This window comes from Gallinula chloropus (assembly GCF_964237585.1).
Source record: "Gallinula chloropus genome assembly, chromosome: 3".
Taxonomy (NCBI): Eukaryota; Metazoa; Chordata; class Aves; order Gruiformes; family Rallidae; genus Gallinula; species Gallinula chloropus.
In genome coordinates, this window is record NC_140087.1 from 56803297 (window position 1) to 56816634 (window position 13338).

Sequence of the window (13338 nt, forward strand, 5' to 3'; positions counted from 1 at the left end):
CCGACCGGGCCCCGCCGGGCGCCGCCGCCCCGGGGCCGGCCCTGCATGCCGGGCGCTGCCCGCCGCCCCGCGCCGCTCCTCTCTATGCGGCCGTAGGGTGCGCGGCGGGGCAGGGCTCACCATGTCGATGCTCCCGACTTTTGGCTTCACCCAAGAGCAAGTGGCCTGCGTCTGCGAGGTGCTCCAGCAAGGCGGCAACATCGAGCGGCTGGGGCGGTTCCTCTGGTCCCTCCCTGCCTGCGAGCACCTCCACAAGAACGAGAGCGTCCTGAAGGCCAAGGCGGTGGTGGCCTTCCACCGGGGCAACTTCCGCGAGCTCTACAAGATCCTGGAGAGCCACCAGTTCTCGGCGCACAACCACCCCAAGCTGCAGCAGCTCTGGCTGAAGGCGCACTACATCGAGGCGGAGAAGCTGCGGGGGCGACCCCTAGGGGCGGTGGGCAAGTACCGGGTGCGCCGCAAGTTCCCGCTGCCCCGCTCCATCTGGGACGGCGAGGAGACCAGCTACTGCTTCAAGGAGAAGAGCCGCAGCGTCCTCCGCGAGTGGTACGCCCACAACCCCTACCCGTCCCCCCGCGAGAAGCGGGAGCTGGCCGAGGCCACCGGCCTCACCACCACCCAGGTCAGCAACTGGTTCAAGAACCGCCGGCAGCGGGACCGCGCGGCCGAGGCCAAGGAAAGGTACGGCTCCCCCACCAACCCCGGCGCCCCCGGCTCCCCGTCCCCGTCGTTCGTACCGCGCTTCCCGCTCTGCTCCAGCCCCGGCTGCGGGGAGGCCCGCGGGACGGCGTGCCCGAGAGGGCCCGGGCTCTCCGCGGCGGGGGAGTCCAGAAAAACGGAGGCGAGCGAGATAGGCGCTCGGCGAGGGCGTCCGTTCCTCAAAAGTAGCCCCGGTAGAGGCGGACGAGACCCCTTCCCTGCCGAGATCCTACTCCCCGCAGAACCGGCGCGGCAGCTCCGGGGCAGCCCCTTCTGCCGGGGACGCTTCCCACGACCGGCAGCGACACCCGGTTAAGCAGCGCGGCCGCCTCCTCCCCGCCGCAACCCGGCGTGGAGCCCAGCCGGGCGGCGGGGCCGGAGGTGCCGGTGCGGTCCTCGACCCGCCGGGAGAGGCCGGCAGCGGCAGGGCCTGAGGGCGAGAACTTGGCTCCCCGAACAGCTCGGAGCGTGTCCTTGAAAGTCACCCCGGTGCAGAGAGGGTCTGAACGCTGTAAATGGGGAAGGGGTGATTGCAAAAACTACCTCCAGCGTCGGCTCCCGGCGTGAGGCAGGAAACCTGGGCAGGGACTGACCTGTGCAACCTCTTACCTCGCTCCTTAAATTGCAGTTCGTATTCACTGCCCAGCAAGGTGCTCATGAATGCATGTTAATGGATGTGTATTCTTATACCAAACGTGATTCCGAGACGGTGTTTTTCTCGTTAAATGGAGTGCAGGGACCATTAACTGCCGGGCAGAGGTTAATGCCTGCATCTTTGGTTATTCGGGATGACTTATCCGTCAGCAGTCCCTCAGTCTTAGAAAGACAGGTTTGAAGAAGCAAAAAGCGTCCTTTAACTGCACAGTGCCTCCTCGCTAGGTCGCTGAAATTTCCCGGTCCATACGGATCTGATCGTAGGGCCTGCGCGGTTAATTAACGGATTAGAAATCTTCCGTAAATCCGTAAATTCGGGGAGAGTTCTCTTTTCTTTTTGAGTGGGTTTGGGTTTTTTTTTTTTTCAGTTTATATCTATAATGTGTTTAGGAAATGGCCAGCGCCGCGGCCGAGCAGCTGAACGGCCCGGCAGGTTCGGGCTCCACACACATTTGCCCCATACATTTCCCGAAGCGGTGCTAGCGCTTTAATTTTCCTTCAGATCCGCGCAAGTGTTGGTTTTATGAGATGTTAGAGATCCTTTTTATTGCTGATAGCGGGGACTCACCTTCAAATATCGAAAGGAAATGAAGGTTACACTTATTCCATTTTTTTTTCCAGAGGAATCAAATTTTAAAGGTCTCCAGAGACAAATAAGATTTTTGACATTGAAAAATACACTCAACCTAATATTACACTCCAGGCGTTGGAAAACAGACCGTTCATGGGATTGCCATTCACTCAAGCAAACTTGTTCAAACAGAGCTTTCTTGTCTATTTTTATTTTTTTGGCACCAAGTGTCTCCAGCCATATCCTGCAGCCCTTATTGAGGAAAACCCGTCAACGCTATGGCTTCACTTCTCTCGACCAAATCCTGCAGGATAGGGCCCCTCTGCCAGATAGTGTGTTTCAAAGCTTCCGCAGAAGCATTTAAATAGACTCGCAATGCCTTCAGTATTTCAGGCAGGGCTGTGTCTAAAGTATTCATACGAGGGCTATGTCTAAAATCCGCATTAACCTTGACGGGATGGCCGCCCTCACCCCATCTTGCCCCTCTCATTTAAAAAAAAGAAAAGCATATATATATATATATATGCATATATATGTGTGTGTGTGCAAGGCCTTGGCCAGCCTCCAGCGATTTCTCGGTATTTACCCGGTGATGAATTTTGAACTTGTGTCCTGCCTTTCCGAGCCGGCTGCCTCTGTCGGTAGACGCACCGGCGGTGCCGGCTCCCCCCGCCGCGGAGTCGGGCAAGGGGACACAGGGGCTGCTCCCTCCGCCGCCCGAGGAGGGACGAAGGGATAACAGCCGGCGTGCGGATCATTTCCCGAGAGGGCCGGGGAAATAAGCGAGTTAACGCTGTTTGCTTTCCTTATCTTCCATATTGGGCTATGTTTTGAGCCTTAAGCTCCGGGCGAGAGGGAAAAAAAAACTCTCCAGTCACTTAAGCAAAAGCCTTTCCTGCCTGATGTGAGTCTGGGAGACTGAGCGGAGCGGTCCTGCCTAAAGCTCGCCTTGCTTTGGCCTTCCCAGGAGAAATCACGGCCGAAGTTCTCTGCCGATCCGGCAGCAGTTTTTAAGTTAAAAAGTTGGGCTTTTTTTGTTTTCTTCTTTAACGTCTTCCTCTCTCATCCACACACACACCCCCCCTTTCCTTTCTCACCCCGTCCCTCCCCACGCTGTGCAAACGCTTTTGGAGGCAGAAAATGACGTTTTGGCAAAGTGACACTTTCCGCTGGGCTAGTGGGAGACTCTGTTTACAAGCTCGGCGGACCTTAGACCTTTGTGCCAGATGAAGAGGCCTTGGAGGTTTGCAGAGTTTGTAAACCTACTGTTTCTGCGTTCCCCTCCGCTCGCCGCCCCCGGGAGCCAGCTCCCCGCCGCCCCCGCTCCCGCGGTGCGCGCCCCGGAGCGGCGGCCACACGGTGATTTCCCTCCCTCTTTTGTGTTTCCTATAGGGAAAACAACGAGAATTCCAACTCCAACAGCCACAACCCGCTCTCGGCGTCAATGAACGGGAATAAGACAGTTTTGGGGAGTTCAGAGGACGAGAAGACGCCGTCAGGGACCCCGGATCACACCTCCTCCAGCCCCGCGCTGCTGCTCAGCTCCAACCCCGGGCTGCAGCCCCTGCATGGCCTGGGCCACCCCCAAGGCCCCAGCGCCATCCCTGTGCCCAGCACCGACCCCATGCACCACCACAGCTTGCAGGACTCCATCCTCAACCCCATGTCATCCAACCTGGTCGATCTGGGCTCTTAAAACCGTGTACGCGCTCCCTCCTTCGCACCAGCCGTCCTTTATTTTTTGTTTCTTTTGTTTCTTTTTTTTTCCCCCTCCCTAATCTTACCAGAGACTTTGAAAGCAATGAGAGACTCCTTAGTGGATGTGTTGTGCCCTTTGGCAGCAGGCTGGCTGCAGATTTGGAAGGTATCGGACTCGGCTGTCGGCAGTGACGTTGTGAAAAACCTTAAGGGTTGCTTAAGGGTGGTCTCAGGCGAGTAAGGACTGTTGGACAGGAGCTATGATTTTCACGGCAGGCTGTAAGGTGGTTCGGTGTAGCAGCTCTTTCCAGCCTTAACTTCACGAATGTCTCAGTGGCGTCACTCGATCGGGCCAATCTATGTGGGAAGAGACACATTGTAATCTTTTTCTTTTCGGGGGGTGGGGAGGAAAGGGGAGCACAAGGCCACTGTTTCCATGCCTGTTTGGAAGTTACACATCGCTCCCATTATTCTATTGTAGTTATGTATCCGTGGCAGGTGTACGATGTACAATTTCAACTAAGAATACAAAGTTGTACTCAAGTTATAGCAGCAACACGCGCTCTAGGCAGACTCTGTAACCTTCTTGTAGCTGATGCTAAGCAGAGAGACGGCTTCTTTGGCCTTGTCCATGTGGTGCTTTTGCCATTTGCTGGGTGGGAAAGGAAGTGATGGCCCTGGCTCCAGCCCCTGAGGAAGACGGGGACAGATTCTCCCCTCGGTGTGTAATGAGGGCAGGAATGGGCTTTAAAAAAAGAAAAAAAAAATTAAAAAAAAAAAATGGAATTGCTGCTCAAGTTTAGACCTAAGCGACAGTATCAACCGCAAGTCACTCACCTTAGTTTTGTTTATTGTTTATATTATGTGAATACATTCTTTGGAAAATATTTCTGCTTTTATTTTATAATAAAATTTAGAAATCTAACGGCGTGCGGTTGGTTCACTCGCCCGCGGGGTGATTTTCGGGCAGTGGAGCAGAGCGGACGGCCCCGTAGCTCCCCCTCTGCCGCCGCAGAGGCAAGAAGTCCTCGCCCCCCTCGCGCCTGCCCGGGTGGTCAGACGGCACCTCCGCACCCCTGCTCCATTTAGGGTGCCCGAGCAGAGATGCCCGGGCACATCGGGGGCCGCTCCGGCCCGGCGAAGTGGCGTGCGCCGGGGCGAGCTCCCTGGGGGAGCGGAATGGCAAAGGGACGGGCAAGGACAGGCGTTGCGGGCTGTAAGGGGAGTGAGGAGGTCGCCCACCTCTACCCCGAGACCATGGTCAGGCAGGCTGCGGGCTTTTCCGCCCCGGCGTCCGCAGGGCCCAGCTGAAAGTCGCCCCCGCTGTTCCCCTCGCCCCAGGGGCGGGAGCACGAGTTGAGCCAGGTCCGGCACGGCTGGACTGCAAACGCCTTTCCAGCGTCCGTGGGAGTGATGTGAGGAATGGGACTTCTCTCTCTCTTTTCCTTTCTCTTTTCTTTTCCCTTTCTTTCTCTCTTTCTCCCTCTCTTTCCTCACAGGGTGGCAAAGGAGACAGACACGTTGCTTGCAGGTTTACCTCATTACAAGATAAGAGCTCAAGGCAATTGCATTACAGTTTGCTCCCTCACCACCATTTGCCAGAAGTAGACCGTTTAAAATGTTCCTCGGAGCATGCAAGGGGAATTATGTCGTCTTTTTTTTCTCCCTCCCTAAAAAATTAGTATCTTGTGAAAAATAAACCGAGAAACCGATATGGCTTCAAGCGGGAGAGAAATATGTGTAGATCAGCAAATATCGTGTCTAGGTTTTAGGCGCCGGCTGAAATGTCAATCAGAGCGAATTTCGTGCGGGCACTGTCCTAATTTGATATAATCTGGGGCTGGATTAGCGCCTCTGTGCGTTTGTGGGTGCCTGCTAAAAGTACACTTCTCCCAGGCCCCGTTAAAATCTATAGGAGGGAAGGTATGGATGTGGGTAACCGGGAGGATCGGCCTCGGGAATAAAACTGTCTTCCTCATGGTTACAGATCCGGTGTTCTTGTGATGCTGGGGGGTGCAGCGGGGTCCAGTGTTAGAGAGGAGCCAACGTGGTATATTCCCGGTTATGTTTCTCCTGTTTCTGCTATTTGGGGTAACTTTTCAGCAGCGGAGATGATGCGGCTGTTTCCTTTACTGTGGATGCGCACCGGTGGGGCTGTGCGTGCGTAGGGGACCAAACAGCAGATCCTGTTATTTCCGTTGAGGGCCATCTATTAATTTTAGCTATGAATTTTAATCCTTTGAAAACAGACGTTTCGCGAGTAGAGGATCCATTGCTTTCTAGGACTACAGAAGATCCCAGCTACCCGTCAAACAACACATGCAGGGGTGCAATGTTGGAATGAATTAATTAATTGGCTAGCTAATTATTTTGCGTTTTTACAAATAGAAGTAACTTCAAGATGCAAAATAGAACGACCTGGTTAATAAAACATGGCCTCGAAACCGAGATAAAGCCTTAAGGCTTTGCCCGCTGGAGAAGAAAAAAAAAGTATTAGAGAAAGAGTAAAGCCAAGATGGGGAATATTCAGAGAGGGAGTATGAAATCAGGATGGGGTTTACGTAGTTAATAAAAGGTCATATTGCATAGAGGAGGCAGAATTCGATCGGGGAAAGTAAATGAAGGGCTGACAGGGTGAGAAAGGCCCTTTGAAAACGAGGGGAGATGAAAACTGTGAATGGCAGAGAGGATCACTTGTATGCGGAGAAGAGAAGAGAGGTCGACTCGCAGAAGTCAAGTAAAGACAGCTAGAAACAGGAATCATGCAGTAAGAAGAAAATAAATCTTCAGGTCAGCCTAGCATTAAGGGCGGACACAGCTTGAAGCCCAGATGATGGGACGTGTGCAGTGCAACCTGAAAACCCGTACATGTTAAGACTCATTTTATCGGGCCGTACTTGCCTTAGTAATGTTGTTTAGTAAATTAGCCCAAATCCCCCCGATTTTCCACGCACAAAAAAAGTTCCCGATAGAGGAATATCCCGAAACTGACGTGACTAATCCTCGGTTTTAAACAGATTAGTTACGATTCACTAGCTTTACCTTACACGGGACATATCTCATCTCAGGGTTGGTTGGTTGTGGGGTACCAGCGCAGGTTTCAGGACATAAATAAAAGACGGTCCGGAGCAGGCAGGCTTGGCCTGTGGAACTCCCCCCGGTTGTCCCCGGACTGAGCCCGGGATGCGGAAGGCTAAACCCCACAGCTGAACCCCGTAGCTTGGACGCCTAGAGGAAAAAGCCACTCGTATAGACGGCTCTCGTCGTATATACGCACACAAACACGCATGTATGTGTATATGTAATGTACAAAAGCAATATTTGCCTTAAAATCGGAACCTTACCACATTACATACCGAATGCAGCATTTACGGACCCCAGAGCTGTAACTGGAGTGATTCCTTTAGATAGCAGGGCACTGAATATTCACGGTATCCTAGGGGAGATGTGTTCTGCTGGGAAGACCTGTGCTTTCTTGCTTGAGTGTTAACTGTCCTGGTGCTGCGCTGAAGGAGGCTATGAAAGAAACTGCACATTTGAGGCAGAAAATACTTTTGGCTGTCTCGTCAGGGCGCAACTCGTCACCCTGACGGGAAAATACTGATGGAGGCGAAGGTAGAGCATCCCGACAAGGCTACTGAAGATGTGGTACAGTCCCCGAAGGGACGCATGACACTTTACTGGGGATAAGGAGCGAGTTTATTGGAGTAAGGGCCTTTCCTATGAGTAGGGGAGCATATGTCGGAGCTTCCTATCCAGCTGGTCAAATGCCTTCCCTCCGCAAAGCCCTTGTAGGAGCTTGGGGGTAAACAGGACCTTCTGGGAAGCTCAGTCACATCTCATCTACCAAAGGCTGAGTGACTGCGTTTTCTTTTGGATAATATAAGCCATTTTGCAGACATTTGACACGATCCGCACTAGAGAAGCTGCCTGCTTGGCATATTTTTTGTGGGCTGCCCCGGAGAAAGCTACATTCCCTCTTCTCCTCGCCGCTCCCGGCTCAGTATTTCGGGCCTAACCGAAGCCTCAGTGTGTGTTTGAGGGGGGCTGCTACAGCCCCGGGATGAAAAGCCTTGGAAGTGCCCCTGCCTGCCCAGCCATGTTTGTGTAAGGCACTCGGGCTCCTGTTACCAGACCCGGAAACAAAATCTATTGCCTTCTTTAGGAGAAACAAATGCAGCCCGGTATGAGCAGGCTCTTTCCTTGAACAAACCCTCACTTGAGCATGACAAATAACGTAGGGGGATGGCGATGAAAACACTGGCCACTGGCCCTTGCTGCAGAGCTCTTAAACTTCCTCTGCTTAGTGAATCAAAACGCTGTGGCTCAGGCAGCCAAGAAAAATATACTGAAGGGAACTTTCAGTGCTTCAGCACACAAGGAAAAGGTGAGGGGTTTGTCTGAAGGAGAGTAGCTCTGGGGTTTGGAAAAATACATACTTAAACTTCGGAGCTGGGCTGAGCCATCAGCTTCTTCCCATTTTGCCGCGGGGAGCTGAGCTCAAAGCTTCCCCTCCCTGCACCGGGGAGGCGGCTCCTTCCTCGGGAAGAAGGTCCATCGTTTTCCCACTTAAATAAAGGGGAGGAGGGTTGTTTGGTTTGGGTGTTTGGTTTTTTGGTTTTGGGTTGGTTTTGTTGTTTGGGTGGTTTTTGGTTGTTTTGGTTTTTTTTTTTTGCCGCTGGGCGACAGCTGAACCTCCAGTTCTAAGTCTCAAATTCGCCTTTAGCTCAAGTCCCGGTGTGCCGCAGAGCCGGTCCCGCTCCGCGCCCCGGGGCACCGGGAGGCGGCGGCTGCCGGGAGGGCGGTGGGATTGTTGGGCGGAGGAGCAATGAGCTATTCCTGTCTCCAACTCAGGCCGTGTCCTACAGGAAATAAAAATTAAAAAAAAAAAAAGGAAAAAACAAAAAACTTAAAGAAAACGCTCCAAAAATCAGGCAAACACACGGAAACAAATAGGGATTTAACCGAGAGATTTGGGCTCAGGAGAAAAGTGGGAGATAAGGTGAGCGGACAGGTAAAATGTAACATCAGCAATCACCGCTGCTCTGGAGAAGGGGGGGCGGGGGGAGGAGAAACCACTTGGAAAGATGAAAATCGCACATGTGCTTCTGATGACCCCATTAGATGCGAAGTCCTCCAGGAAATACATATTTGAAACAGCCAGGAAAAACAAACATGCCTTTTATAGACTTGCCTGTCCTGCCATGAAAAATGCAAACCTCGGTATGGTGCGTGTGTATCTAGAGGGTGGGAGGGAGGAAGGGGGAATAGATTTTGTGAAGAACCCGATGAAAGCTACCTTCATCGGGAATATGAATTTGCGCTGCCCTGCTCTCCAAAAATAGGCTGCAGCGTGAAAACTGAGGCAGTAGTTAGAACTACCGCATGGGAGCCGGACATCGGAGTCTGAAAAGTGACGGTCAGGAGCTCGCCTGGGTGTTAACCCAGGCAAGACTGGATGGCAACAGCGGGAAGGAAAAAAAAAAAAAAACGGGGCGGGGGGGCGTGGAGATAATCACAAAGCAGAACTTTATAAGCCACAGTTTGGTGTAAAGTTGGGCCAAGTCCAGTAAATCTTATTGGAAGAGCAATTTCCAGCAGTTTGGTTCTGGGCAGAGATACCCTTAGCCTGGCCGTTCCAAGGTGTCGTTTTAGGTGCAGTTGTGCTGGGGGTCGGGGAGAAAGTAGAGACTTCATCTGAGAACACTTCACTAGTCAAGCCACCATCGCTCCTCCTCTCTCCTGCCCCTGACCCACCCTACCCACCGAGCCGGACGCAGTGACCCCGCTGCCAGCAACGCGGGCAGGCTCCGGGGGCACGTATTATCGCCCACCTCGCTTCCCACTGCGGCCTCTAGCAGCTCTCGGCCTCCTCATGAAAGGGGCATCTGCTGCCCCCCCCCCCCCCCCCCCCGCCTCTGCGGGGCTCGGCTTTCGGAAGGTGCTTTGGAAACCCCGGTGGCAGGTGCCCCGGGGGATGCGGCCTCCGCGGCAGCGGGCGGCACCCACGCCGCGCGGGTTCAGGCACTCTCCGACGGGACGGTGTGTGTGCAGGGCCAGTTACCCGTCGGGGAGACATCTCTCCCCTCCTCCACCCACCCCCCACACCCCCATCCCCCCCCGCACACCTCAGGGGGCTGCCGGGGAGGAACAGATGACCCTTCGGTGTCATGTGTTTAATTGAAAGACGCTAATTATCGTCACCCTGTTGTCACTGAAGAGCTGCGTGAGGAGGGAAATCATTGCCAAAGCCTGAGCTATTGGCGTTCCGAGGGAGACCCGGCCCGACGACAGAACAGGGCCGCGTATTTACCCGGGCACCGTGAAACTAAGCGACTGGGGCCTCCCGTCACCGGGAGCTGCCTGTGCCACGACAGCCGGAGCCGCCCCGTCGTAGGGAACTGGCCGTTTCCCACCGGCGGGGCACACGCGACAGGAGGAGGATCTGTTCCCTGAGGCTCGCTCCTTCCAGAGCCAAAACGGGAGGAGGGCACTGGGCGGCAGGCACGGAGGGCACTGGGGCTGCTGGAGTGGGGTGACGGGGCTCCCGGGCTGCTGCAGGGACCTGGGAGAAGTGGGTTTCTCTCCTTCCCCTGAGATATTCAATTCCACACGAGCCCAACAGCAGCTCGTGGCGAGGATCCGCACCCCTACGCGCCGCACAGCGAGCGAGGCCGCGGCTGGCGCAGAGGAAGGGAGAGAACGTTTAAAATTTAAGAAACAGCTTGGGACACCGCTCTTAAGAGCGTGTCGAGCGCACACCCAACAAAAACATCAACAACTGGAAAGTCAGGACGGTTTGGAAACCTCCCGGATTCAAACGAAACCAGACGTGGGGCAGGGAGGTGCTGGCAGCGCTGCGCGGGGCGCGGAGCCGGGCGGCGGGGGCCCCGAGGGTGGCCGTGGAGAGTGGTGTGGGGGTAGGCTCCGTCCCTGCGCAGCAACCTCGCTGCGCTCCCAGATTAGAAGGGTCTGAGGTGGACGGTACCACCTCAATCGTGTTTTTAGCAGAGATCTAGTCAGTGGGAAGCAAAAGGCCATGCTGATACCGGGCTCTGCTGCTGCGGATGTGTGCGGAGCGGGGCCAAATCTCCCCGAGGGTGCCCAGAAAATGTCAGTGCTTTCTCCTCCATAGGCGCGGCAGATCCCCCACGGTGCCCTGGCTCTGCCGGGTGGTTTCAGATGAAGAAAAGTCCCACATCCTTTTCAACTCAGAAGGGGCATTTTTTATTTTATTTTTTTCTACGACTACACGCTATGACTTGGAGACCTGATGGTTATTTCTGCCAGTACCCGAGATGCCGTCCCGGCGGGGATCTCCGTAGGTTTGGGGGGGCCAGCCGCTGTGCCAAAATTAGTCTAATTCGGGTCTATTTAATTACCTCGACTAGTGTCAGCCGATCGCAAATAAAGCCGTCTTGACGATACTCACCTGGCCACTGCTGCCGTCATCATAAAAATTTGAAACAACACCCACCCCGAACCCGGCGGGGGAGGAAAGGACCGGGATATTGCACTGCCCGTCCCCACCTCCTGCTGCCCGCTCGACCCTCGCCGAGGGCCCCGCAACGGGCGGCGCGGGGGGAGGGGGGGTCGTACCCACAGGAGACCCGTGGCCCTGCTTGAGGTGCCCAGGAAGGAGTGGTGGGAGGAAGGGAGGAGAGGCGCTGCCCGAAACCTCTTCCCGCATACCCGGCGGCTGGGAAGGGGCCGGGCAGACGTCGAGGGGCACGACGGAGAGCAGTGTCCGGAAGGCGCAGGATCCCCTGCCCGTTTTTTACTCCCATCGCCTTTCGAGGCCACAAAACGCCCCCGTGGTTGCTCTGCAGTGCAGCGCAGGGGGACCTTAACCGGTGGTAGGTGCCCGGCGGCGCCCTGGCCCCCCCTTCCCCGGGCAAGGCCGCTTGCATGGGGCACGCCGGAACCGGGGCAAATAAAGGGAGAGAGGGGCTGTGGTGTCAGTGCGAGAGGAGGCTTAAGCCTGCTGCCTACCCGCTCGGCTGGCATGCGTTGCCATTTCGATGGTATCTCGCTTTTTGGAGGCATTTTATGGCTGGTAGTAATTTAATCCAGTGAAGAGAAAGGAAGAGAATACTGTTGGCATTGAATGAACTCCGTGTGGTAATCTTCGGGCAAATGTGAGAGTTTCCATGCCAAAGCAAAGTGTTTTCTCGTCGGGTCTGCTCATACTCTGAAGGGAGGCGAAGACACCATTTAAGAAATCCAGCTGGTTGCAAATCATACATTTAATCTCTCAGCTGGAATGATTTAATGGATCAGTATCGAGTAACAGTCCTGGAAAAGTAGCCTCCTAAAAAAACAGAGATAAATCCCGATTGAATAATAGTAAATGAAAACCGTGGATTACAGTGACTGCAAGACAGTATTTTCTTTGCGCTCCTCGAAAGATGCTGCCTCAGAGGGGCCAACCGAGCCGACAAAGCCCCGCGTGTCATTTTGATGTTGGCGGGGGCAGGTCCCGGCAGCCTCCGGTGGCCCCCCTTTACCTCCCCTCGGGGCAGGTTCCCCCCATACACACACACTCCTCATGCCCCGGGCACTTTCTGAGGTGCAGGGAGTAGAGACACAAGCTCGCCCTCCGGCGCTCCGCGACCGGGCGAGAGCCGACGTGCCCGGGCCAGAGGCGCGCCTCCGGCGGGGACGCCGGTGAGGGCACTGGGAGGCTCCTCCCGAGGGGCACCGGCAGCCCAAAGCCACGGCAGAGACCTTGCTGAAAGCTACCTTCTGCCTTGGCCCGACTCAGGGGCCTCGCTGGGATTTTTCTTGTTCCAGCGCAGGGGCGGGGGAAGGAACTGTTACGCCGGGAAAAGTGGAATTTCCCTCCCCGAAATGTGAAAATAAGAGAGCAAACCCCTCCCTGTCCTTTCGGGACGCGTCGGAGAGAGAAGTGGTACCGGGGCGATGGGGAAAGACTGGGGGCAACTGGGGGCAGCCCACGGCCCTGTGCTGCCGCTGGGGCCCGCGGGGATCGCTGGCGATGCGGGGCCGCAGGGGTCCTTCGGCGGCCCCGTCTCTGGGGGCTTTTAGAACTCTCCCATCACCGTAACTTTAGCCGAGGTCTGGCAGCTCGGGCGAAGTCGTCATTGAAGGAAAGATCTCGGCCGCGAGAGCAAAAGCAACTTGACTCTCTCCCCGCGGCCGACGGGGAGGTCATTACCGCGCTTAATTAAAAGCACTGCCTCGCCGGGGCAGGTGCTTTCCTTGCAGCGGCTCCGGGGGCTGCCACCTCCCTCCCCCCGCCCCGTGGTCTTTGCTCGGGCCTCGGGGGCGGCTTCCGTCCGTGCCCTGGCTGCCAACCCCCAAACCCCGCCTCGCCTCGGGGAGCCCATCCCCGCACCTCGCTCTGCCCTGCGGGCTGTCCGAGGGAAGGAAAAACCCCGCAGCACATGCATGGCTTCCCCCCGCGCCTCCCCTTCTCCCCTCCCCGTGCACGGTGGGTGCAGAGGCCCCGTCAGAGCTGCCCTTCTCCGTCCCGCGGCGGCGTGGGACTTGTGTGTGTGTGTGTGTGTGTGTGTGTGTGTGTGTGTGTGTGTGTGTGTGTGTGTGTGTTTTCCGCCTCCCTAATCATCTTCCTCGCAGCTCAGAGGAGCTAGAATTTTAGAGAGGGGGATATGGGTTATCTCTCACATTTCCCGGCGTTTCTTCTCACCAACGGTGAGGCACCGTCGGAGAGCGTCTCTGCAGCGGGCTCTGAG

General features: G+C 55.6%; 1 protein-coding gene across 1 annotated transcript; it reads left to right on the forward strand.

Annotated features, from left to right (window-relative positions):
- SIX2 (SIX homeobox 2) lies at nt 1–4533 on the forward strand. The gene is made up of 2 exons (XM_084261741.1): nt 1–681; nt 3317–4533. Exons 1-2 carry the CDS (start codon nt 122–124, stop codon nt 3618–3620), a joined length of 864 nt encoding a protein of 287 aa, XP_084117867.1. The 5' UTR covers nt 1–121; the 3' UTR covers nt 3621–4533.
- Nucleotides 4534–13338: the final 8805 nt, after the last annotated feature.

Excerpts from the sequence above, each read along its gene's own strand:
- SIX2 (XM_084261741.1), top strand. The coding sequence starts at position 122 with ATGTCGATGCTCCCGACTTTTGGCTTCACCCAAGAGCAAGTGGCCTGC. Across the intron at positions 682-3,316 it reads GCGGCCGAGGCCAAGGAAAG|GGAAAACAACGAGAATTCCA; the intron begins GTACGGCTCCCC and ends TGTTTCCTATAG.